The sequence below is a fragment of the Caretta caretta genome, chromosome 6 (genome assembly GCF_965140235.1).
Source record: "Caretta caretta isolate rCarCar2 chromosome 6, rCarCar1.hap1, whole genome shotgun sequence".
Lineage (NCBI taxonomy): Eukaryota > Metazoa > Chordata > Testudines > Cheloniidae > Caretta > Caretta caretta.
Genome location: NC_134211.1, coordinates 19,868,811 through 19,896,265, shown reverse-complemented (window position 1 = coordinate 19,896,265; position 27,455 = coordinate 19,868,811). Strand labels below are relative to the sequence as shown.

General features: G+C 49.2%; 1 protein-coding gene across 1 annotated transcript in view; it reads left to right on the top strand.

The window, feature by feature from the left end:
- Positions 1 to 27,455, top strand: part of LMNTD2 (lamin tail domain containing 2) — a 47,999-nt gene that overhangs the window by 9,665 nt on the left and 10,879 nt on the right. The window contains exons 4-11 of the mRNA XM_048853118.2: positions 1,664 to 1,757; positions 3,337 to 3,516; positions 14,856 to 14,954; positions 15,378 to 15,493; positions 20,242 to 20,459; positions 22,556 to 22,682; positions 23,652 to 23,847; positions 26,272 to 26,391. Of these exons, the coding sequence (XP_048709075.2) occupies positions 1,664 to 1,757; positions 3,337 to 3,516; positions 14,856 to 14,954; positions 15,378 to 15,493; positions 20,242 to 20,459; positions 22,556 to 22,682; positions 23,652 to 23,847; positions 26,272 to 26,391 (1,150 nt within the window). The remainder of the gene's footprint in view (positions 1 to 1,663; positions 1,758 to 3,336; positions 3,517 to 14,855; positions 14,955 to 15,377; positions 15,494 to 20,241; positions 20,460 to 22,555; positions 22,683 to 23,651; positions 23,848 to 26,271; positions 26,392 to 27,455) is intronic.

The following is a 27,455-nucleotide window of genomic DNA, read 5'->3' as shown; positions in this document are numbered from 1 at the left end:
ATCAACACATCAGAGGTGATGTCAAGAAGACACAAGTCACAACCAGCAAGGGGCGGAAGCCCTGTGTGGCTCCCAGCCTTCCCAGAGGAGATAGTGCTCAGGCTTCATCTCCTGTTAACATGGCAAGCTTCCTGGTACCTGATCAGAGAGCTCACAGGCAGCCCTTCCACCTCAGCTTCATGGGCCACCAGCGACAATGTCTATATACCCAGGCACATCACTTACAGTAAGAGCCTATCACTTAACTGCTAATCGGGAGCCCTGATCTGGCCCCATCTGACTGCATGTGTTGATGCTCCAGTTAATTGCATACTAGTTACTTGCATAACACGGATTGGAGGTCCAGATCCTGCGTGCTCAGAATGGGATGGGGGTGGTGGTGGCAAAAAGAGCCAGTCAGAGTGCATAGCCTCTCCACGATCACTCATCTTGCTTTGAGAGGGCATCTGGATTTGAAGCTGGATCTGCAGTTAAATGCTCTGCCACTGAGGTGGTTCTCAACCTTTCCAAACTCCTGTACCCCTTTCAGGAGTCTGATTTGTCTTGTGTACCCCAAGTTTTACCTCACTTAAAAACTACTAGCTTACAAAATCTGACATAAAAATACAAAAGTGTCCCAGCACACTAGAACTGAAAAATGGCATACTTTGTCTGTATGAAATTTTAGTTTGTACTGACTTCACTAGTGCTTTTTCTGTAGCCTCTTGTAAAACTAGGCAAATATCTAGATGAGTTGATGTACCCCCTGGAAGACCTCTGTGTACCCCAGGGGTACGCTCACCCAGGTTGAGAACCACTGTGCTATATCTCTCATCCTCCTACTGCAATGTAACATTTTAAATGGGGAAAAGTTGAAAAGAAAATGGGTGTTCCTGTAAACGATAAACAGCAGCATAACTATAATAAAACTCCTCCCAAATCCACTATGTTAATAATTAGAGACAGACTATCCGCCTCAGCCTCTGCACACAAGTTGCCTCAGGTACATAACTTTTGAGGATTCTTGCTCCTCCCTTTCTGGGTGGCCTTTTTATGCTGGGGCCTCCTGAGCTTCTGTTATTGCTCCAGAGTTTTCAAAATAAGGACACCAGGCATTTAAATTGGCTTGGCATAACTTGGTTAATGTGTCACAAAACTAGTTAGGAGGGACGGGGGTTTCAGTCCCCAGTGATTCCACCCCCATCAGGAAAAGTTCACGTACAATTGGTACAAACTGCTTTACGGCTACGAGTGGAAGAGGATGGGGGAGCTGGAAGGGGTTCAGGAGTGTAATGAACATATTGATCATATTGCTGATGTAAAGATCATAGTACTAACCCATGAGCAATGTTGATGCATTCGAAAGGGAGTCCCTATCCAGTCTTGCCCAGGGGATGGAAAGGCAGTGTAGGTAGAAACTGAAAAGAAGACAATGATGGTAATTCTTGTGACCTCATTTCATTCATCCTCTGGCAATAAGGCAAGCAGAAACACACACACACAAACACACAAACACACATGGAAACAGAGGAAATTAGGGTTAGCTGTCTGTCTAGGCATTTATAAGGCACCAAGCACTGTGGTTGTCTCTAAAATGTCTGAAACATGTCTATTGTATTGAGATATCTCTGAACATGGTTTGGAATTGGACAGAGAAGTGTAATGATCTTGTGGGTTTCTGTAGGTACCAAACCAAAAGAGACCAGCCAGAGCATCTTCAAAAGGAAATAGACAGACTGAGCTCTGAACTGCAGGCTGAAAAGGAGCTCCATATGAGGGTAAGTCACTGAAACCCAGCAAGGGGGGAGGATCTCAGACCCTGGACATCACCCAGAGCGGGAACTTCCACATTGCTATTTTTAGCCCGGGCACTCCAAACCCTGCGAGACCAGTCAGTTGACCCAGGCAGGCTCTGAGACTTGGTGCCACAGGGAATTTTTGCAGTGTAGACACACCCGGACAGACCAGGCTAGCCGGGGCTTGGGCACCCCACAAGCAATAGAGGTAGCGAAAGAACTGTGGAGCTGGATAACAGAACAAAATCGCCTGTGATTCTCAGGGCTAAGGCTACGTCTACACTAGAAACACTCTAGTGGCACAGCTGCCACACAGCAACCGTGCTGCTGTAGTGTAGACACTTACTCCAGCGAGGGAGGGGTTCTTCTGTCTGTAGTAAATCCACCTCGCAGTTAAGTTGATGGAAGAATTCTTCTGTTAGCCTAGCGCGGTCTACATTGGGGTTTGGGTCAGATTAACCATGTCTGAATTTTTCACACCCCCGAGCAACGTAAATAGGTGTTGACCTAAGTTTTAGGTGCAGACTCGACAGGCCTATGTAGCATGCAGACATACCTTATACAAATGTTTTATAAGTGTGAACAGAGAGATCAGTTCTGAAAGAGGCAGGCGCGGGCATTTAATGGGCAAAATGAGGTCCAGTGGCATCCGTGCCACATCTGCTGAGCGGCTGACAGGCCAATATTCACCGATAAGAACTACAAACAAATACAGAGTCAGTCCAGCAGAAACTGGCTCCGACACCCAAATACATTTAAACAACAACCACATCAGTGCACTGACTGTCCAGTGTAAGTAGCTGTTGTCATGGTTAACAACAGGGCTCATGCAATGCTCTGCTCTGAGGCCATTACAGCTATTATAGACTGAACGTAAGAAAATATGGAGGGAGCTGTGACAAGATGGACTGTGCCCTGGATGTTCAGTCTAGTCCAAGACCCTCAGGTGAGTGGGATGCGGGGGTTCTTACCGGCAGCCTGGCTAGTGTGAACTGATGGATGGGTGTACTGATTACTGATTAACCTCTCAGACTGCATTGGTTAAAGATTCAGTCTCCTGAGGGCTACAACATCGGGAATATTATTCGTATTAAGAGACCCTAGGAGCGCACTGCTGCAGTCTAAGAGATTAATCAGTAATCAATACACCCATCCACCACTAAGGCTACATGCGGAGCACAGACTATATCTTTTGGGACTGACCTTTCATTGGCCAGACCACTGGTCCATCTCCTTTCTCCTTCTGAGTGAGCTGCAGGACAGTGTGTTTGTGGTAGTGGCTCGGGCTTTGGAGGTAGTAGGTTCAACCCCTGCTGACAGCCCAGCCTGGGGCGGGTGTCATTACAGGCCTGAGGCCAATTTGACCGCCACCATCCAGGCTCATTCCAACAGCTGGGAAACGGGGCAAATATCGACGGTGAGGGAGTGAAGTGTCCCAGGATAAGAATGAGAGTCACACAGCAGCATAGGTGCTGAAACCAGGGCTGCTGGGGGTGCTGCCAGCAGGGAGTATGGCCCCAAGTGGTTGGCTTTGGCATTTACAGGTTTCCTTTTTTAAAAGGAGATGCAGGTCTTGAAGGAGAGACTCTGCAAATCAGAGCTGTTGGGGCAGCACCTGTACAAAGAGATCATGAGGCTGAAGAAGTCACAGCCTGGGAGACCCGCCCAGGGCCGCAGAGAGCCACAGGAAACAGAGACCAGCGTGAAGGGGGGTGAAGAGCCAGAAACAGAGAGTTTCGAGGTAGGAACGAAAGCTTTAGAGAGCCGAGAGCAAGCGAGTGAGAGCAAAGAAACAGAGGGAGAAAGTGGGGGAGGGGGCTGGAAAGGCACTACGGGTCAGAGATGAAGGCTGCACAGTCTCCAGGCATCAGGACTAGAATGAGATTAAATTGCCTGCTCTACAGACAAATCCACTGGCCCGTGATTTAACCGCCCAATCAACAGGGAGAGAAGGATACTGGCACTGTCAAAGCATCCTCTCAAAATGAACACACACACCACCCCAGAGACAGAAACCCCACCCACTCTGTAAAGGGGTGGCCACTATCCTACAAGCTCTCCCCCTTCCCCCAAGCTGTCTCCATCCACACACCCCCGGGCCCCGATTCTAGTCACTCACCACCCTGATATCCAGCCTTGCTTCCCTGCAAACTCTTTGCCATCCCTCAGGGCCTTGAGCACATGGCCCTCGGCTGGGATGGGGGCTACTCATCCCTCCTCCTGGATGGAGTCTTAGAGACAGGGAGGGATGGCCTGGGAAGTGCAGAGGCTCCCTTCCCAGCCGCCTAATGGTGACCCCTGCCACTTCCATTCCCGGCAGGGTGAGGTCATGGTATACGAAGAGGAGTGACTGTGGTGCAGGGGTGGAAGCAAAGAAATAGCACATGCCAGGGGAGGGGGCTGCGAGCCTCACTCTGCTCCTTGCTGTCAGGGTGAGCCACGCTCACTCTAGAGCTGCCCTGTTTCCAGGAGACAGCACCAGAAGGAGCCGGGCTTAGAGGCAGCTTTGTGTGCTGCCTCGCCTCTGTGGCACTCTCTGAACGCTCTTGTTCCTCAGATAGTCGCTCTGCCCTTGCTGGGAGAGGCTTGCATGCAGACTGGCCGGCCAGAGATCTGAGTCCATGTCACTCCCATGGTGTAATTCATTAGCGGCTGGGTGTTCCATTACTCCATCTGGTGCTTGGTCACTTCCCTGCAGATTCCTCCACCCAAGAACCGTTCTCCCACAGATTCTCTTTCCAGCCACCTTTCTGTAGCATAAAAACAAGAAATGCCCTGCTGCTTTTCTGCACCACAGACAGCTAGGTCACTCCCAGAACCGACATGTTTCACTGCGGTGCCCAGTACGCCGTGCCCAAGCTGTCTGCCATGCCGGTACCCTCGGTGCTTCCCATCCTCCTGACATGAGGCTCTCAAGACACTGAAGGAGGAGAGAGGTGGCTAAAACCGAAGTCACACTGAAAGGACAGTCATTGCTGGTTCTCCCAGTGCTTTCTGTCCTCTGCATGGCTTTCCTTCACATCGCAAGCTCTTGCGGGCAGGGACTGCAACTATTGGGTGCATTGCACCGTGCCCGCGCTAAACAAGTGATACTAAGCAAGCAGCCTCAGCTGGTGACACTCCCTGCTCCCACATAACCTCTGGCTCCAAACTGCTGCTCATCCCCCGATATTTCTGGATGTTGCTTCCTTTTCCTGTACCTGATGCTGGGGATTCAGAAGCCCTCTACTGGCTGGGCACTGAACAGATCCTTTCCCCCACAGCTCATTCGGGCCCTGATTCAATAAGGTATTTAAACACAGGCCTTACTTCAAGCTTTGATTTCAGTGGGATTCTCCCCATGTGCTTAAAAGGTAGGCCCGTGCTTAAGTACGTTGCCAAGTTTGGGCAGGGGGAAGGTAAGCAGTAAAGATCCAGCAGATTCATCCATGGTATGCACTGTGCCTACTGCTTAGCGCTCAAGTGGCAGTGACATCTTCTCTTTGCAAGCCCCTAGGCAACAGAGGGCGAGAGCTTTGCAAAGCGATACATACTGGGGCTGGCCTGACCGATCCCGTCCAGTAATGGGCAGTGGTACACACCACAGGGAGTCTGACCCTCTTTATTCCCTGCCCCAGTGAGAATTAGGATGGGAACAAAGAGCCATCCGCCCCTCCTGTGAGCCAGCCAGGTCTAAATGAAGAAGGGGGCTGGGCCTGGAGTAGGGGGCAGATTTGAGAAGTCCTCTTTATTTACCCTTCTAGTCCATGCCTGCCTCCCTGGGGACGCTGAGCGGTGATCAGCTGTGAAAGCCTCTCTGGGAAAAAGGAAATGCTCTAAGCTGAGGCAGCGTCCCTCAGACAGAGATGTCAGTCACTCGAGCCTCACGGGGAGGCCTGTGTGGCTGCACTCTGGGAGTTTAGCAGGAAAGGTTAGGAAAGGTGTATGGCTGAATCAGGGAAGAACAGCGCCTGTCACAAGCAATTACTTTATTATCATCAGTACATAAAGCCAGAGGAGCAGTGCAACCAAGTGGCTAATTCAAGGAAAGTGGAGAGGGAGGGGAGAAGGAAGCAGCAACATGTATCATCATGTATATTCCTCTATTGCACCCTTTTTATACAAACATATTCAGGGCCCAAGCATTTTGCATGGGACAGACAGAAAAGATGGGCCTGCTCCGAAAGCCCAGATTCAAACACCCACAGATTTTGGAGCTTTCAAAATCCTGAGCCCAGAGTCAAGTTTTGCAGCTTTGGTTATAGCACAATTAGAATGGGGTGAATGTGGCTAGGAGCCAGTGTAAGTCAATCTTACAGGAGAAATGGATCTATCAAGAAAGAGCGAGTGGACAGGCCTTACATAAGTTTCTGTGCCATACATGCAGAGTCTGCCACAGGGCTGGAGGGAGTGGGTGCACTGCTTTAGGTTGCCCCTTGTGGCTCAGAGAGAACTCTTAAGAATGCAGGAGACTTGCCAAGTCTCACTCCTTTAGCGCTTGATCCAAAGGCAAGGGGAGGCTGTTCATGGACGTTAGTGCACGTTTGATGAGGCCTCTTGAGAGAGACTCGCTCAGTTGGGCTAACAATTTTTAACATCTCTCACTCTTCAGCTGAAGGAATTTTGAAGTCAGTGTCTTTTTACAGGTCTGACGGATTCAATCTGGTAGTTTAGTCCCTCAAATTTAGGTCTTTTTGGAGAAGAAGGATGGTCTTGTGGTTCAGGGGTTGACTGGCCTGGGATTCGGGAGCTGTGCATTCAACTTCTGGCCCTGCCACAGACATCTTATGCAACTATGGCTGTATCACTTAGTCTCTCTGTGCCTCAGTTCCTCATCTGTTGAATGGGGATAATAATGCTCCCTTTGTCTGTCTTGTCTAATGTAGAGTGTACACATTTCAGGGGCTGTCTCTTAGTATGTGTTCATACAGCACCCAGCACAATGGGGTCCTGCTCTCAGCTGGGGCCTTTCCGCACTACAATAACAAAGAGGTTTTGCAAGATCTAACAGGCAAAGAAATGTCCCTGCCCCCAAGTCTAATGAAAAGCATGTTTAAAAACACACTTTTCAATTTGTCATTAACATACTGAAAAACAATATCAAATTATGTAGATATTTATCCTGATTAACCTTACCTAACACATTCATCCTTCTGCACCAGTACAATCAATCTTAATCATAACCATTTCCATGTATCTCTCGTCTCCTAATTCCACTTTATTTAACCTTTAACAAAAATCCACACAAGAGGCACTTAGACCTCTAGACTTTGACAAAACAAATAAAAGTCTAGTTATCCTCCCCTGCACATAGTGTCCAAATGTGAATAGTTGTTCTGCCTTCCATGGAGGAGACTTTCTGGAAGTGTTCCCTTCTTCTGCTGTTTTTTCCTTTGTAAATCACATATAAGTCATAATCAATTGCTATGTATATCCCTTCATATAGGATCATTTGACCTGTTCCTCATCTGCTTTCCCCCTCTATATCTGTCAAGTTTAAAAGTCCCATTTGCATTTGGTGAGCCTCTTATTGTTGTCTCTATTTGTTTTGTTCAAAAGTAAAAACACAGTGACCATACACTAAAATCTGCTTGATCCCAGTATAAAGCAATCTGTCATTTTTTCCATGGCATTGGTTTCCCAAGCTTTATTTCTCCATGCCATTAATCTAATGAAAAGATTTGTGTTTACATTTAAAACTCCCTGGCATTGTTTGGGAGTATTGGGCTGGTGAATGAGAACTAAGAAGGGGAAATGACTAGTCTATTTCATTCTCCAGTCTGAGTAAAGAAAAGGAAATGGTGTAACAGGTAATAAGTCAGTTATTGAGCTTGATTTTTAATTTGTTTCCAAGTCTAATAACCTACATTAGTAACACAGGGAAAGAAATGTGCTTTCTTCCACCCCTAAAAATCTCAGATTTGTGACTCAACAGCATCCTTTAAAAATCTCATTTGTCACAGGTTGGCAGCATCACCGGGGGCACTATTAGATCAGAATTTGTTCTTTGCACGGTTGCCATGTCAATCCACTCCTTGTGGACAATATTTTGAGTAGAGTTCTCCCACCTAACAGGAAGGCTCAGTAACTGCCCGAAGCCAGGTCCTTCTTGCGGGTCTAGGATGGGTTGGTGGATCAGTAACAATCCTACATATTATTCCTAATAGGCAAAACCTTTGTTGCAAGGCTCTGTCACATCATGCCTTTGCTCTTGGTCAGCATATCAGCAGCGAATATGCCAGGTTGACACGAGTCTTTCCTGCTTCCAGGATGTTGACAAGAACCTCACGAAGGCTTATATATTAATTCTGGCCCTTTGGAGGCCACTTTCCCTTGTTCCGTCTCCGCCTCAGTTTTTGATGGTTTTGAGCTCTGGGTTTGTGGGATCCTCTATCGTAAACAGTCCTTATTCACCAATTGAGGGCCTGATCCAAAGCCCTTGATGTCAATGGAAAGACTCCCACTGACTTTGCCAGCTGTAGGTTCGTAGTCATGGAACAGTTGCAGCTCCCTCTTTAGTTCAAACCCAGACCCTTGCTTCTTGCTGTGGACTTAAAAAAAAATAATAGCAGCACCCCAGTCTGCCTGCTTGGAGCTCAGCACCTTCAAGGTCAGGCTGAAAGTGTCTTCCTACAACAGGATTCCGACTGAATTGCCTCATATAACGTGAGCAGCTAGACACGCCGAACTCAGTAAGGTTTGACAATGACCCCGGTATTGACCTGAAAGGATGTCAGGTATCACTGGGATGGGACAGGCTACAGAGATAGTCAGTGTGGTTCTAAGGGTACAAGGCTGGAAAGGGTGCCCAGTCTACTAGCTTCTGGTCAAGGGCGTCACTAAGCTGCCATGGTTAACATGGCAAGGTCTGGACATTGAGGACCAGAAGAGCAATCAATGATCAAGAGGCCTCCTTGCTGTTGTGCTGCTCCTAAGAATAACTAGCACATATCTAGATGGTCTCATGGGAAGCACTAGCTCTAGGGCTCATTAGGTTAGTGCTGAGTTCTGGGCTGTGCCTCAGACATACTGTGTGAACTTAGGCAAGTTGATTAATCTGTGTGCCTCAGTTTACTCATCTGTGAAATGGGGCTAATGATACTTCCCTACCTCACAGGGGAGAGATGGGGATAAATTCATTCACATACATGCTCAGATACCTAAGAGAGGAGCAACTGGAGAGAGGGGAGGGAGCGATTTCTTATTAGCTGGAGTCATGCCTGTGCATAAAAATGTCTCTTTAGTGCAGAACTCCATTTCGTAACTTGCAGGGGAACTATGACACTCTTAATTTTATATTAAATTATTTAATGTATTAAAACACTGCCTGAAGCACTGATGGGGGATTTGCTTTTAAATTCCCCCACCTCCTCACACATACAAAACATACTTGGTTTTTAAAATAAGACTGGGTGTGCATAAATACCTGTCCCATAGGGAAACAGTTTGTTTTCCTTTGCATTTTCTCTTCTTCTCTCCCTGTTGCTCCCTCTCTTCCCTCTGCCCCTGCCTCACACCCACCTTCTCATGTGTATTTTTTAACAGACACAATCATGGGCAACACAAGAACGTTGACTATTCAGAGTGGAATTTCTTAGAGGGTGTACATCATTACAGGGCTTTTAAAGCTGAATGGAAGTATGTGTGTACACTCACACATGTGCATGCATGGCCCTGTGCACACTGGGACAATAACTGCTCTAGCCAGTCACGTTTAAACAAGGTTATGGCTCGCAGTATTCAGTTTCCATGCCCAGTTTTAATAGGATCTCCTTTTGTTGAATGAGACTCATGTAAGCCAAACATAAACTATGCATAGGGCCATTTGTTTTTTTATTTTCTTTTAATTTTTCCTGGGAGTTTATCAGTGTTTATTACCACAGCAACAAAAACAGGTGAAAATCAGTGGAAAAAATAAATAATATTTCTGGGTAAATATCGGGGTTTATTTTGGTGGACAGGGAAAAAGGTATTCAGTAGATTCATGCTTTGATGAATGGAATTCAACGTGGTTTGCTGCAGAACTCAAAACCCAATGCCACCTCTGAGTTTAAGAAAACAATATATTTCTAATCCCCAAATAAAACTTTTCATTTGAATAAACAGTTTACTGTTGTAGACTTAGAACTATTAGCCTATAAATATTTACATATTTATAAATATATATGGGCCACACCATTTGCAGCGCATATACTCAACTTCATCCTTTTCCCCTGTTTTTTGAACACTTTTGAATATTCGGATACAGATTTTTGTTTTCTCCCCATTTTAGTGGGTCAGATTTTTAAACCATTATCTGCTAACAGCTTGAAAGGTGTACGTGGTGGGCGTGAGATTCGTCAGTACGTTCAGATGTGCACGCGCTTCAGAGCTTGTGTGTGTGCCTGTTTATTGTGTGTATCTTTTAGACTAATACATGGCCTTACTTCAATAGGCAGCTTTGCATATACACACAGACTAATGTATTATCGTCATACATACATCTCATGCAGCATATTGCATTTTCCTAATAAAACAGTTATTTTTTATATATTTGAATGATACAAAAGTAGGGTGAAAATCGGAAAAAACTAAACACTGAAGAACCCGTGATTTTTTCAGTAAAAATCAGTTTAAACTGAAAAGAAAGGCGCTGAACTATGCAGCCTATAAAAAGAAAAGGAGAACTTGTGGCACCTTAGAGACTAACAAGTTGATTTGAGCATAAGCTTTCGTGAGCTCCAGCTCACTTCATCGGATGCACGCAGTGGAAAATGCACCCTATGTAATCCATAGCATGGTTTTACAACACAGATCTCAGACAAAACAACAACAACACTTGCACGCACTGGTCAGGGAAAATGTGCTGGAGCCCTGCTAGTAATAACCTTGTTCAAGCACTATTGTAGCTATCAGTTTCTATATCAGTGTGAATAGGGGCCAAAAATACAAGGATCCTGCAGATAACTGTCTGCTAAAATGCACATAAGCCTGGGAGAGAGAGCAAGTCACAGGCAAAAGACAAATGCAGAAAGAATAAGAAAGGTGCAAAATCAGAGTTTGGGCTGGTTCCCACTGAAGCCAATAGCAAAATTCCCATTGACTTCATTGGTATTAGAATCCAGCCTTCAGCCCCCTCCTGGACAGGTGCCCTGTTATAAGGAATAAATCCTGCTTCATGTGTGAGAGAAATTCCAACGCCAATCTAGCTAAGCACAGTGTCTCCTGTTCAGGAATTAGAACCCTAATTTGGCACAGAAACCTTGGCAGAGGGACGAGAATGTTGGAACAGGTTTGAGCCTGCAGTGCTGGGGGATCTGCAAACTGCATTACAGCAATGGTATGTGGTATGCAGCTCCGCTCTAATCCAGAAGAGGATGGAAGCTATGCAGTGGGCAAGCGTGGCCCCAGGCCAGGGAAACTCACAGCGCTGCGTGCCCTGGATGGCTCAGTTTTGATGTAATGTGGTTACGGAGCAGGGCTTAGGCAGAAGGCATCCAGTGGGGGTGGGGATAGCGTGGGGGTGCGTGTCTGGGCAGGTCACAGCCAGGGCTGCCCTTATATCACGACAAAATACCTCCCCTGCAATTGGAACTAGATTTGTAAGGAGCAGCTAAGGCGTTCCCCCTTTGGGGCAGGTCAGCTCAGGCTGGCTCTGTCGGAAGTTACAGAGACATGAGGTGAGGACTGGAAGGCAGAGCTAGATTAGCTGGCCCACAGGCTGCTGGAGTGCCCGTGACTTCAGGCAGCAAGGGCACATGGGGAGCTGGGCACATTTTGCTGCGACTCCCCCTATATCTGGTAGCGTGGTTTATGTGGAGGGGCCTCAGAAATGCTGTGGGAAGAGGAGTTAAAACCCATTAAGAGAGGAGGAGATATGTGCTGAGTCAACAAAACTCCTCTGTAGGGTTAGAGGCAGGTGCTGGGGCCTGCTCTGGTGGCACAGTTGCAGGAAAGCCCGTGGGTCTGGCCTAAGGACCACCCTGCAGAGCGGACTGCTAGGGACCCTTCACCCTCTTCGCCCCAGAACAGGATTAGAGGATCCTAGGAACTAACGGACTGGGTCGCACCAGCGCTCATCCGGCTAGTCTAGGCTCTGGGTATGGCTATTTTTAGTGTGCTGGTCCAGCAGCATTAACACACGTCTGTGTGCGCAGTATTCAGCAGTGCACATACCCCTGCTGGGGCCCGTACCCGCTTCTTCCGAAGAAGATGCAAGAAAGCCTTCAGCAGGCCGTAATGGGATAACACACCTCCCAATTTCTTGTTTGTTTAACACCCTTAGTGTTGTAACTCAGGGTGTCCTGGCTAGCCATCTAGCTCTCTTCTCCCTTTTTTGCGCCCTCAACAGTATCCTGTGACAGTGAGTTCCACAGCTTAACTTCGCAGTGTGTGTGTGGAAAAAAATATTTTCTCTGAGCAGTTTCAGATTTGCCACCTTTCCGTTTCATTGTCTGTACCTTTACTACCTGTTTATTCGCCCTTCTTGTAACACTTTCCTGATCTACCTTTTCGGTACCGTTCATTTTGCGGTGTCCTTTGAGGCTGGATGGCCAGAACTGAGCACAGTATTGCAGATCAGGGCATCTCAGCAATTTAAATAATGCCAGTGACAAAAGCCAAAAAAGATAAAATTAGAAAAATAAACCCAGCATTGCCGAGCTGTCAGAATCCCCTACTGGCTGAAAGCAAGCCCATAATTGTCCTTGCTAAGGAGGGAGCTGATCCTGCAAAATTGAAGCTAATAAGAATTTGGCCATTGATTTCAATGGGAGCAGAATCAACCCCTAGATTCATTACACCATTTGGACACTAGGGGGAGATAGCCAATAAGCCTTTGCTGCATATGGAATTCACATGTTATTGCTCCCCACATGGCTAAGCTTCCTTCTGTTTTTAAAATCAACCTTTGTGACTTTAGGCAAAACAAACGAAGTAGTGGAAAAGCAGATGGCCCTGTTTGATTATGGGCATCTTCATGCAGGCACACAAGAAAGGAGCGGGGGATCCTTTGGAATTTGAAGTCAAAATGTGACACACCCCAGTAAAATAAGCAGAACCAGAGCTAAACTAATGGGGGCAGATTATATTTCAAACCTTAAAATCAATCACGAATAAGGCAGATGGATCCCCAATACGTAAAGAGTGAAGCAGGACCAGCGAGGGGTATGCTCTTCAGCAGCTCTGAGGGGCTGCAAAGCGCACCCCATCCCATTAAGAGAAGGGAATAAACACGCCTGGACTCTTTACAATTCACTCCTTGAGATTCAAGAGGAAAACCAAACCTGGGGCTGGAGGGAGAGGCAGGAGAATGTTGTTAAGCAGGAATTTAAAAATAAGTTAAATGTGAAAGAGAAGCAGAGACCCAGCGGAATTCAGAACAAACACAACCAAAACAGCAAAGCCCTCTCTGTCAACTAGTGGCTCTTAGGTGTTGCTTACACTCTCATAATTGCACCCATGGGTGCAGCTGAACAGGGTGTGGACCATGACTCAGCTGCGAGAATAGCCAAGCACAAACCAGTTTCTGAAATGATGCTAGAACATGGTGCGTGCTTGGCTACTCTTGCAGTTAAACTGGGACAACTGCACTTATTGCTGACATCCATTGGCAGTAGGGGATATTTCCTGTCCCATAGACAAGGGTTTTCAGGACTGCAAACTTTTAAGCATTGTCACCGACTCATTGCCATCTTCTCCTGTTGTCTGATACTGTAGTAAGGGTTAGCTGGGGGAAGTGAGCCTGGCAAAAGCAACAGGTTTTTCTTCTGACACCAGCTAATAATATTCATGACTCCACTTGCAGAGACACCTCATCACCTGTGAGCGAATTGATTCTGAGGCACCCTCCCCACTAGCTGGCAGTACAGTTGCACCAGTGGGCATGTTACAAAATCATCCCATTACTTGGCACAAATATGGCACCTTTCCTCCAATTTATCTCCAAGCTCTTCGGCGACAGTTAGCTTTGGCCCACTCTTGGTAGGCAGGAAAGCATTGCTGTACTTTAGGGAGAGGGAATTGGAGACTTAATGAAGGAAGGTGACTTGCCTTGTGTTCTTCTACATACAGTAGCAGAGTCAAGGAGCAAGTTCTGATTCTCCTTACCCTGCTGTAACCACTAGCCCATGCACTAGTTACAGAGACTGCAAGTCTAAAACAAGACATGCATGGTGTTTTTCAGGACAGACCTTTGATTCTCAGAGATGGTATTTTCTTCTTTCACATCTGCTTCAGGTGACAACTTAAGCATGGTTAAAAAAACCTGAAAGGAAATATCCAGCTAGCACTGCGACAGAGGATAAAGAGCAGTCTGACTCTGGTACAGTGGGGTTAGAAGTCCTGTTCAGGGTCTTCTCCAGGCTCTATGCCAAGTGAATAAACACACCCTCCACCCTACAGATCAGAGTGCAGACCTGATTGGCCCAAATAGTGGCCCTCAGCAAAACACTGCACTAAATTCTGGTTTTGCTTTTTATGATCTTCCCCCAGTGCTGCGGAGTCTTGATGGTCCCTACTAGACAGATCTATAGCTGCAGGGGACATAGGGACCAGAAAACAGCACAGAGACTGCTCTGGGGGCAAAAAAAAAGCCACTTACAGAAATGTCCCAAAACCACAGAAATAAACATGCCAGCTCACAGTCATGTTAAGACCATTACTGGAGTTTGGGGGTCGAGAGGGAGGTTATTTAAAGACAGAACTGAATGCTCACCCTTGAGTAAGTGAACACGGATTGTGCTTTAGCGTGTCCACAAAGAGGGTGTGATGTTGGCCGAGGATCACTGCTTTAGCTTGTTTCATGTCAGGCCCCCTCCACCCTGGGACTCTTCCCACATCTAGCCAGGAACCTCCTCTCATCTACCAGTATAGGGAGGGTGGGTGGTCACACGCCCCTGGGGCCCCGTTTTGATCCCCACATTGAGAATCCATGAGCTAGAGGATCAAAGCGCATGCCCTGCAGTGGGGCTGCAGCACCTGAGTCCAACTGATGGCGGGGGAGTGGGGGGGATATGATAAAGGACGACCGAAGTTAGGACTCGGAAAACACTCTTGCACACAGGACAAATCACACATGATGGAGTGGCTCTGTTAACGTGCTGCTTGCATCTCTCCATGTAGCTTTGGACAGAGATGGGAAACAACGTAGAGGCAGAGCCTAGTAACATGGTGCTGCGGAGGATCCCCAAGCACATGAGCTTCCTGGATTCATTCTTCAAGGTCAGTCCAGTGCACAGCTCCATGGAGGGCGGTAGAGTCAGGGTTAAGTGCAAGACCAGGGACTGGAAGCCCCTTCTGACAAAAGACTCCACTTCACTGCTTGATGTGCCATCAGTGTGCGATTGTATTAAACAGCTGGTGAGGGGCCAGGAGGGGAAGAGAAATGCTCCTGGGACTGGCACTGGTAGTGAGGCCCTTGTCCAACCCTTTCAGTGAACACGGCAGAGCCAGATCTTTGGGCTGTCCAAAAGCTCGTAGGGAACCCTGCAGCCTTGGGCTTAGAACAGACACAATAGTCACTCTGCCACCATTTTTGGCTGTGGCATTTGTCTCTAGAGGACACGAAAGGGGCTAGCAGTTGGCACACAGATCGCAGTCCTGGACAGCGATTGGCAGGTTCACCAGTTTCTTCCGCTTTTTTAGGATAGAGATCCAGCAACACTTGAGAGGGAAAAGGACAACGGAGGAACCCAGATGGCAGAAGTAGTTCAAGCAGAATTCAACGTCAACCCCAAGTCCTCTACAGAGTCAGAGGCCAGGTACGGCAAAGCCAGTGACTGCTCCCCACCTGCTCTCCATTACCACAGGGCTAGTAGTTAATCCCCACAATACTGATGTTCGCAGCACCACTAGCGGCTTCATATTAGAGTCAGGGGTGTCCCCATGAAGTCTATGGGGCAAATTCACAGTGACACCAGTTCTAGCCCAGTGTAACTCCACTGACATTGTTAGAGTCACTCCTGATTTACACTGGTATGCATGAGAGAGAAACAGGCCGAATGGATTTACAGCAGGGCTGTTTGGTCTGTAACTGTTACTGTGAGCTACATATAGAAGAAACAGGATTTCTACAGGGAGTGCAAGATTCACACCTGCCACTCCAATAGGGGGACCCTACCCCCTTCACCTCGCTCTTCTCATGCCCTTATCCGAGTGTGATGGCATGGAGGTCACCCCAGTCTACCCCTTTTGGCCAGACATGGTGCCAGAGGTGAGCCCTGCCTCACTCCTCTTCACCCAAGCTATAAACCAGGCTAGACGTTTTAATCAACGAGCACCCCCCCTTTCCAAGGTCCATGTATTGACTGCAATAGGCATAAATAGGTGCTTACCCCAATACACTGAGGGATATTTGTTGTGCCATGCTCAGTCCAACCAGCAATCAAGGACTGGATTTGGGGTGAAAGGCTTGGGGGACACCAGGCTTGGGTACTGTTTTTGTTGTTAGTGACAAAAGGGAAAATAGAATGTTTGAAGTAAAATATTTCAGGTATTCCATAGGTGAATTAATTTTTCACTAACGTCCTAGAATATTCTGGACCTTTGTAGAATCTCATGGAACTTTAGAGACTTTCTGAGAACTACATTTTCCTTGAATCCCCTAGAATATTGTGGGCCGTCAGTCAATGAGATTAAGAGCGAAGTGAAGTGAGAGCCTAGCTGTGATATTGTGAACTTCATTTTATTGTGTAATTGTGAAAGTGTATGTGTGGTTGGCACGGAAATGGAGGTGGGGTGCCGAAAACACTCCTCGACTGGGGCACCATTTGGTCTAGGGCCAGCCCTGCCAGCAATCTCTGGCTCCTTCCTTCAGGACACTCTGCTTCCCCAAACCTGTGAGCAGTCTGTTTCTGGGACTCTCCCTGGTTCTGTCTCTGGGTTACTCCTTTTCAGCCCTTCCTTAAGCAGGAGTCCCCCATTCTCCCCTCTGAAGTGGAGTTGTGGATTAGCCAGCTGTAAGGTCTTTGCCAGCTTCCCCCTCAGCTGGCCCCTTTTCCCTCAAGCTTCTCAGCTAGCCTTTCTGCATTGCTGGCTGCCCTGCTATCAGGGAAGAGGCAGCATATGCGCTGCTCCCCTTCTCCTAATTCATCCCCAGTTGGCTGGGGACTTTGCCCCACCGTCTCTGTAAGGGCCCTGTCCCTTAAAGAAACAGTATTGGCATTTCCTCCCAAAACACTTCTTACTCCTAGAACCACTTCCGCTCTCCCAATATCTCCCAGGCAGGGGTGGCAGGTTTGTATAATTTTTGGTGGTGCCCAGAACAGGTCCAAGTCCTGTCCCCCCCCAGCCTTGTAAGCCAACATACAGTAACTCCTCACTTAAGGTTGTCCCAATTAACGTTGTTTAGGTAATACGTTGCTGATCTGTTAAAGAACATGCTCATTTAAAATTGCGCTATTCTCCCTTATAGTGTTGTTTGGCAGCCGCCTACTTTGTCCACTGCTTGGAGGAAGAGCAGCCCTTTGGAGTTAGTGGTGGGGGCTTGGAACCAGGGTGGACCGACACCCCCCTGTCAGCTCCCCTAAGTTCCCCGTGCGGCTGCCGCCCAGCAGACTATCAATTGCTGGACAGTTCAGGTGTCTCTCCCCCCACTGCCACGTGCGGCTCCTGCCCTCTGCCTTGGAGCTGCTCCATGAACCTCCTGCTTGCTGTGCAGGGGCGGAGGGGGAAGAGGGGTGCTGATGTTAGGGTGTCCCCCTCCCCCGTTCCTGCCCCCCCCCATCTCCACAGAGCAGGGGTGGGATACGACAGGGCTCAGAATGGAGGGAGCTTGCTGGCAGCAGCTGCTGTCTCAAAGTCTCTCTCTCACACACAGGGTGTGTGTGTCTCTGTCTCTCTCTGCCATGCTGTTCTCCCCCCACCCCCATTTGTGGTGCCTTATAGAGTGTGAGGCTGCATTAACAACGTGTTAACCCTTGAGGGCTCAGGGGAGTGCTAGTTCATCATTTAGCAGTAAGGCATTCCCTGGGAAATATCCCACCCCCTGACTCCACCACCTCAACCAAGCTTCCATTGGCAAAAAAAGTTCCCTGGAACCTAATCTCCCTATTTACATTAATTCTTATGGGGAAACTGGATTCGCTTAACATCATTTCCCTTAAAGTAGCATTTTTCAGGAACATAACGACAATATTAAGCGAGGAGTTACTGTATATTTAAAATAATGTAAAACTGTGAGGGCTCTGGGGTGGGGCTGGTGATGAGGGGTTTGGGGTGTGAGAGGGCCAGCCCTCTGCCTGAGTTGAGGTTGAGGGGTTTGGGAGGGGCTCAGGCTGGGGAAGAGGGTTGGGGTGCAGGGGGTGAGGGCTCTGGCTGGGGATGTGGGCTCTGGGGTAGGACAGGGATGGAGATGAGGAGTTTGGGGTGCAGACAGGCTGCCCCAGGGTAAAGGGCCCAAGAGGAGGACTCTCCCCAGCCCTCTCCCTGCAGGCAGCAGCAAGCTCCAGGGGAGGGCCCCCCCACTTCCCCTCTGCACCACACTCACCTTGCACCACTGTCACTGCACATGCTCCTAGGGCCCCTCTCAGGTACAGGAAGCCCCCCTTCCTCCCCTGTGGTGGGTGCTGGGGGGAGGGGAGGCTGCCATCACACATGCACCTCCTCCCCTGCTGCTGCCCCTCACTGTAGCCTCACTGGGGGTGGAGGGTGGGGCTTCCCCTTGCCCAGTGTGGGGCAGGAGCTGTGACTGCAGGTGTGGGGGACCCCTGTGCTTGTGGAGGGTCCTGCTGGAAAATGAAAGGGTCTGAGGGAGAAGAGCAGGGTCAGGGTTAGCCTGCCCTGGCACTAGGGGATGGGGGGCACTAGGACCCTGCGGGAGCAGTTGATGCAGGGAGGCAGCATGGAGCTGCAGGGGAGAGATAGGGATGCTCTGCACACAGAGACCCAGGGAAGGCGCGCCCGGGCAGCAAGTGGAGGCCAGTGGGCACTCAGGGCAGGCATGAGGGGGTGGCAGGTGGGGCCCCAGGCCCTGAATATTGCTGGAGCCCAGGCACCACGGGCCCATACAACTTGCTGCCCCTGCTCCCAGGTCCTTGTCTATACAGTCGGACATTTCAAACTCTTAAAGGCTTGCTACGTGATGGGGTGGGCTGACCATTAGGCCCCACTACTCTTAAGGAGCATGCCACCCCATCACACTGAACTACCATCTTATAATCAATCCTTTTTAACAAGGGGTCCCATGTATCCAGAGAAACCCTCACTCTACCCCAGGATGTCTCTCAGAATGAATAGCCACAATAGCTACTATGGTCTGTTGCTTCATTGTTTTCCATTGTGGATGTATGGGGGTCTATCCCCCTTCCTACTGGGGAGTCTCCCCACAGCATCCTCCAACCTCCAGGCATTGATCATAAACTCAGATTCCCTTGAGTCGAGGCAACACAGCACTGGGGCGTGTGTGTTTTGTAGTGATTCATATTATGGAGAAACTAAACTAGAGAGGAGGAAAAATGGCCTTATATGACTAACCCAGCAAGCAGTGGAGCAAGCCATTGAGTTTTCATGTCAGCTGATACAGCTGCAATAGGCCTGCCTTTTTCTATAGTTGTCTGGTTATTAGCTGTCTAATGTGCTAAAAAGTGCTTTTGTAATCCATTTGATTAGGTACCAGTGTTTGACTCATTATTTAAAGGGTTACTACAAACAATATTTTTGTAAGCCCAGATACATCAGTTTTATGTACTGTCTGAGGGGCACGGACCACAAAATGGGCTTAAAATTTGCCGATTTTCAAGTTCTCCTGTGTTAAGACTACCCCCCTCCAGCCCCAGCATGTACTCCGCTAATGCTATGTAAAGCGCAGAACTCCACTGGAGAGGACAGTGGCTGCAATGCAGGTCTACCTGCATTATATTATTCAGCCACTAGAAGTCTGTTTTCTGGATAGAGTTCCAGACAGAATGTGGTCCTTGGTAAACAATGAAGAGGAAGCTGGAACTCAAGCTGTGTAGAAACTAGTTTGGTGTTTTATATAATAATCACAGGTCTGTCTGTTATTCCATATAGCAAGACAGCAGCCACTTGCTCCAGCGTGGGGTTCTACACTATACTGTATTTTGCAATTTTTTAAAGAAAAACCCTTGTTTTACAAAATAACGATAATCTGTAAGGGGTGGGTATGAGGTTACCAGCACAGTGCATGTTGGGGCATTATGAGGCAGGAAATGGACTTTGTAGAAAGGCACATTTAAAGTCCAATCTGTATTGAATGCCTGTCATTGCTGAGCTATCTGAAGCATCCAGTAAAACATTCTAAAGTGGTTTGCTTTTAGTTTATAAGTCAACGCACCTTTAAATGTACTACCGATAGGTGATATGCTACCCCCAGGGTCTGGCCAGAACATACACAAGATAGTTTTTCTACTTATCAAACTGAATAAGGATTACTTTTCCATCACCCATAGTTCATTAGTTAATTCATTCTATTTCTGGGGTAGAGACTGCCAAACATTATAAACAGTACATCAATCCAGCCAGACTTTAAACATTTTATCTTTTCCTACAGATGGAAAATGAGTGATTTTAGCAGCTTCAGTTCAAGTCTAGAGCTGGTTAGTTCACCTGCAAGACAGGAGAGGAAACTATACTCAGAAAGTTCTTGGTGGGATGTCATCTCTTCTCCAAAATCAGATCTTGTTTCTACACCAAGCAGGTCTGAAATTACGGTATTGTTCCCCAGTCTCCCACCATCCTGGGAGAACATCCAGCCCAAACACTCTGGTTGTAAGTTTAAATTCTGCCACTTTATACGATCTGGCATTAGGGGAGTCATGCATGGGCAACACTTGCAGACACATGGCCTGGGCTCATGTAATCTAGATTAATCTGTCCAAGAGGGTGAGAATTAGTTACAGTTGACGCTAAATGACTCCTTTACAATGTGATAGCTACTGTCCTGAGGGATCCAGTTACAATCCTGTGGTCCCCTGACAGTTAAAAAATGTTCTCAGTTATTCTACCAATTTCAGTACAGTCACTCTGGCATAACTGAAATCAGGGTCCAGCTGGCAAACTACAGGAACTAAGTATATTTTAACCACACTGGGGAGTTTATTGAATTATTAATTATTATTATTATGCTAGTGTCTGGATTCCCTATCCAATGTCAAGGCCCCATTGTGTTAGGTGCCGAGCATGCATATAGTAAGAGACAGCCCCTATTCCAAAGGGTTTATAGACTAAATAGACAAAGGGAGCTTTATTATGCCCATTATGTAGAGAGATTAAGTGACTTCCCCAAGACCACACAGGAAGCCTGTGGCAGAGTTGAGAATGAATGATGTCCCCTGAGGCCCAGTCCAGTGCCTGAACCACAAGATGATCTTTTCTCGCAGGATATAAATAGTTCCTGCAGCCACCTCCTGGGATCTACAGCAGCTGTAACTTGATGACAGCTTTAACTAACCTCCCAACTAACAAAGCTTAGTTCAGAAAACCCCACCCAGTCACACCGTACGGTCACGGGAGAGAACCAGCCATCCCAGGCACCGATTGCCCTCGGTTTTCTGCAGTACTGGTCACACACCAGGCATCACCAAACACTTGACACTTACGCGTATGCCTACACCTGGCACTGGGGGCATGATTCCCAGCTGGAGGAGACAAACCTATGCTAGCTCTCGTCATCACAACAGCACACGCGGCAGGAGGGGCTAGCCACCCTGAGCTCCTGCCCAGAGATACTAGGTATGTATTCGGAGCAGGTAGTCCTCTCCCACCACTCACATCACCCCGGCTAGGCTATTTTTAGCCTGCTAGCTCACTGCGAGCGAGTGCAGCTATGTCTCCTCCAGCTGGGAATCACACCCCCAGCTCCAAGCAGAGACACCCCAAAACGGAATTGATTAACTGGCTAGAGTGCCCCAGAATCCACTGCAAGCAGCAATCCTGCACTGGCAGGGCCCAGTGCTAGCTAGAGATTATAGGGACTGCACAGGAAGACAGGGCACCCCTGGGGCCCTGAGTCACAGCTCACGCATCGCAGCTTTGGATGTTAAAGGGCCCAGGTTGGAACCACTGACGCACAGTAAAGTTGTGCCGGGGTTTTCATTAGTAGCAGGAGGACACTAGTGCACAGGGAAATTTGTCAGAACACACGGCGTCATTCCTTACTCTTTTCCAAGAGCTTCTGGGATCTTGAATAGCTATTGGCATGGCCACCAGGGAGAGGGGCGTCACAGGCACCGGGTAGAAGTCTCTCCTAGGAGAGACGATGCTGGCCAGGACATCAGCGTTAGGCCTTCTCCTTTGGCGAAGCACCGTCGGGGCACTGGCATCTAACACAGCCAGGCAGGCATTTTGTGTTGAGGACAGCCCCTGTCATAGCACGGCATCAGGCACCACGCTGCCAGGTCAGCGCCCAGAGCAGTGTTTGAACCTGCAGCCTGGCTGGGGCTGGGAACAAGGTGCACGTTTAACAGGGAGGGGGATTAACCATTGAGACACCTGGCCAGGAGATGTGGTCAATTTGCCATCGCTTGGAGTCTTCAGATCAGGAGTGAACATCCTTCGGAAGAGGCACACTAGTTCAACCACGAGTTACCGTGAGAATCACGGAGTAGAGTCCTTCGGCCTATGTTAGGCAATGGTCTAACTAATGGATCATAATGGTCCCTTCTAGCCTTAGAATCTGTGAACCCCCCCTAAAAAGCAAGAGTACATAGTAAATTGGATGTTATCTGAAACCAGTTCTACCTCTGAGGAGAACTGGGCAGACTGAGCTCCACCTCGGTTTCCCCTTTCAGAGGATTACATTAGCACATGTTAATATTCAGTAGCTGTCCCCCCCACTTTGAGTTTGTGTCTCTTTCTTTTAAAAGTCCTGGATCTGAAGACAGAGCAGTCCCAGGATCTGTGCCGTCTCACTCATGCCAGTCTTGATGGGATAGGAGCTTGCAAGACATCTGCGATGCCCTCAGGTCGGAGCAAAGGCGAAGAATACGAAAGGTGAGTGCCATGACCTGGCACCCCTGAGAACGTCAGACACAGATACAGGCAGCTGCTCTCATGTAGCTGGGACTCAGGAAGAATTACAGAAGTGTAGGACTGGAAGAGACCTTGAGAGTTCATCTAATCCAGTCCCCTGCACTCAAGGCAGAACTACATAATAACTAGACCATTCCTGACAGGTGTTTATCCAACGGACTCTTAAAAATCTCCAATGATGGAGATTCCACAACCTCCCTGGGCAATTTATTCCAGTGCTTAAATTGCTGCAATTTAAGCCCATTACTTCTTGTCCTATCCTCAGAGGACAACGAGAACAATTTTTCTCCCTCCTCTTTGTAACAACCTTTATGTACTTGAAAACTGTTATCATGTCCCACCTCAGTCTTCTCTTCTCCAGAGTAAAGAAACCCAATTTTTTCAATCTGCCCTCATAGGTCACGTTTTCTAGACATTTAATAATTTTTGTTGCTCACCTCTGGACTCTCCAATTTGTCCACATCTTTCCTGAAGTGTGGCACCCAGAACTGGACACAGTACTACAGTTGAGGCCTTATTAGTGCAGAGTGAAGCGGAAAAATTACTTCTCGTGCCTTGCTCACAACACTCCTGCTAATCCATCCCAGAATGATGATTTTTTTTTTTTGCAACAGCATTACCCTGTTGACTCCTATTTAGCTTGTGATCCACTATGAACCCCAGATCCTTTTCTGTAGTACTCCTTCCTAGGCAGTCATTTCCCATATGTATGTGTTCAATTGATTGTTCTTTCCTAAGTGGAGTAGTTTGCATTTATCCTTATTGAATTTCATCCTATTTACTTCAGAAGAAGTTTAAGCTCCGACAGTGATAGGTCTCTCTCTCTCACACACTTGCTCCTTGTCTGCTAGCAGTGGAGGAGGAAGAGAAGCTCCTATCCTCTTTCTTCCTTTGGTGCATTATTCCTTCCATTTGTCTCCCTACCCCCAGGGCTCCTGGGGACACAGGCTTCCTAAAGATCACCACCGTGAATCGCAAGGGCAAATTCGTTCGAATCCTCAACACCTCATTGGACCAAGACATGGACCTGAGTGGCTTCATCATCCAGCAGTGGATGGGAGGGTACCCGGTGTCCATCTACCGCTTCCCCCCAGACACCACGCTGCCCGCACTGCATCACATCACGGTAAGCAGCAGGCCCATTTGTGGCATGATGCACTGCCTGCTCAGTGGCTGGAAAGGCGAGAACTGAGTGACTAAGAAAACCAGAGACTCTGGGCCCCATTCTCCATTACACTACAGCCGCTGCAGACACCTCTGGTGGCATAAAAGTGCCCTTAAAGGGGTGATAAATGGCCCCCTGAGGGTACCTCCTGTGCAGGGCTGGCGTGGAGGTGGCCCAATGGCTTGTAACAGGGTACTCACTGCTGGAGCGTCTCCTCTGCCCGATCAGACGCTCCCTTCCTTCGCTCAAGGAGTCGCAGTGCCTCTCCTTGGTGGCTTGGTCTCCAGCCAGCTCCTATACCGTCTTCCCCTGCCAGGTTAAGAAAGTCTCACCAGACCAGCAGCCGGGGTACCTTTCTAGGCAGTGCCACTGTCCCAGTGGCTGGTAGAGAAACCCAGCCCCACCCACTACTCTGCTTTCCAGTCCAGGGGCCCACAACCAGCAGCCCAGGTCTGCACCATCTCAACCCTTGCTGCTATTTCCCTGGGCCTCTTCCTACTCCACAGGCTTCCTCCACCACCCCTGTGGGTAAACCCTTCCCACCAACCCTCGGGCTCGGGCTCGGGCTCGGGCTCCGAGTTTCCTCCTCCTCCTCTCCTCACTAGGCCCAGAGAGAGACTGCAGCCCCTTCAGCTCTCACTTCCTGGCTTTATACAAGCCCCACCTATTCCTGGCCAAATGGGCTCCATCTTCACTTCGGGCTTGTCAGTCAAGCTTATGTCTTCCCCCAGGTGCAGCCTGCCAGGTTAATTAGCCCCTTCTGAGCCACCTTAATCCCTTCAGGGGTGTGTGGGGAGAAGACCCCATCACACGGCTCTAGGCCAGCCCTGCTCCCGGCCCCCAGCATAAGGGGTATGTCAGGGCCCGTCAGGGTTGTTGAAAGAGGAGGCCGTGGTGGGGAGGGGATGTAGGGTGACCAGACAGTAAGTGTGAAAAATCGGGCCGGGGGCAGGGGGTAATAGGTGCCTATATAAGAAAAAGGCCCAAATATCGGGACTGTCCCTATAATATTGGGACATCTGGTCACCCTCAGGGGATGTGTCTAGAATGCATTGAGCTATGGCTATTCTTGCTTCCCATAGGGGGGCATGAAAAGCAGAGTGTAAATTAGAGCAGCCCTGCAGCTGCCCTAACTTTAACCAAGCGCATGGAAGTAGGCCCCAGAGTATGAGAAAAGCAAAGGGGGCTTAAAGCCACCTTAACACTTTCCCCTCCCCACCCTCCCCCACACACCTCTCTTTCTGCCCCAAGCAAAGGAGGGGAGGGAGGGAGGGAGGGAAAGGGGCCCTGCCTGCTGCTGCAGGACAGACAAGAGGATGAGGGCAGGACAAAGGCTGCCTCACGCATTAGGGTTCAGCAAAGGACAGAAGGAGCCTCCTCCAGTTGAGTTCTTCATCTCACAATGTCCCGGGTGCTGTGCTGTCTCAGAGGTGCCTGACTCAGTGGGAAGGGGAAGCTGGTGAGGAAGAGCCACAAACAACACACAGAGCTGTATAGAAGAGTCAGTTGCCAGGCTAGGCAGCATCTCCCTTCAGGGGTTCCCCCAGCATTCCTGAGGTGGGTGGGGGAAGTGGCAGAGCCCGAGCTTTGGGGGCCCCAGAGCTGTGAAGCTCACTCCCCCAACAGGATTTCGCCCAGCCCAGCCCTCCCCACTTTTAAAACAACACTTGACACTGTGTGTCTGGCAGAGGCCTTTTCTGGTTTAGCCACTCTTGGCCCCAGTGCAGCAGGCCCTGGCCTCTCATCAGTGATGGCACAGCAGCCTGGGAAGCCGCCTGGCCAAACTGTAAGGTGGATGGAAAGCTATCGCCAGCCAGAGCTACAGAGCATAGACATGGGCTACCAGAACAAGGAGTAAAGTAGGCAGTGCAGTCTAATGGCTAGAGCAGGGGCCTTGGAGGCAGGATTCCTGGGTTCCATTCCCAGCTCCACCACCGCACGCTGTCTGACCTTGGGCGAGTCATTTCTTGGGGTCTCTCTTTACCCATCTGTGAAATGGAAACAACCGTACCTACCACACAGGGGTGTTGTGCGCCTTGGGGCCCAATCCTGCCCCTGTGCTTATGCCGAGGAGAACCTTGCTCTGCAAGCAGCCCTGCTGGCTAATGTCAGGAAAGTACTTGAAAGCCCTCAGATGATAGGCGATATAGAGAGGGATGTGCTGGCGTAAGCGATACGGCGTGAGCTCCAGGAGGTGCACAGACACGATTCCCTTTCCCAGGGGCAGGACATGTTCATCTGATTGTAAGCTCTTTGGGGCAGGGGCTGTCTTTTTTTCCGTGTTTGTACAGCACTGAGTGCAATGGAGCCCTGGTCCACAACTAGAGCGCCTAGGCATGCCACTAAAACAAATAACCAGCAATAATAATCTGCCCTGGTTTTTAGGTCTGGGCTGCAAGAACTGATTGCACCCATAAAAAACCCACAGACGTGACAGTGAGGGCCCAGCAGTATTTCCGAACAGGCCCAGAATGCACCACAGTCCTCAGCAATGCAAAGGGCCAGGTGAGTTGCAGTTGGGGGCATGCCGGGGTGGGAGGGGTGCTGTATTTGTTTGTACACCTCTCTGTGTCAGGCAGAGCGGCAGTGGGCAGCTGATAGCCCCAAGGTGGGCTCACATCATGGGAACCTTACCACGGGGCTGCAAGGCAGACAGTGCGGATCTACCAGGGCATGCCTGCAGGACGATCTCCCCTGCACACACATAGCTGTGACCCTGTTACTGACCTGCTTGATATGTCAGGGCTGGGGTAATATGTAACAAGTGATTCTTCACAGGCAGCCTGAGCCGTAGGTTAAAACCCAGGCTCCTGACGCTGCTTTCAGGACCTGTGTTCCCCCATGGCCAGCACAGGCAGGAGGGATCTCCCCTCTCTTTCCCCTAGTGAGGGGCAAAACTAGCTCAGGGCTTGCTGAGAAGTGTAGTCCCCCGAGCAGCCAGGGTCATAGTCTGGGATCTTGACAAAGCCTGCTGGAAAATGGGACTGGGTTTATAACAGGCTCCTTTCAGAGCTGGTGCTCGGCATTGGCATAAGCAGACTAAGCAATTGCCTAGGGCCCCAAGCAGCTCAAGGGGGGTCCCCCATTCACTTGTTTAGTATGTGTTGCCCCCCCTAATTACTCCTGCTTAGGGCCCCCAATGGGCTAGCACCATCTCTGGCTCCTTTTGCCACAGAACAAGGAGAGACTTGGAGGAAGCTTCTGGGACTTCTCCTAGAAGAAGGGGGAAAGTCCCCCTTTTGGGGGGCTGCTCTTTACTGTGGTGTAACTGGGGTGGCCCTTTCCATTGGTTCGCCTTGCCAAAGTGACCCTTTCCGCTTCCAGTGCGGAAGGCAGTTCCTTGCTGGAGGCACAGCTGGATCACGCTCATCCCGCAGCGGTGGTTCCTGTCCCGCGGGGCTGGGGCTGGGGCTGGCTCCCGCTCCGGGCATTGTGACCTGGCACGTGGGGTCATGATGGAGGGGTGGCCCGGCCGAGCTCATGCGGCATTCTGTGACCCTGTGCACCAGCTCCTAATGCCCGAAGCGGGGAGCCTCTGCCTCTGCAGGGTGGGCTCTCTCTCCACTCCC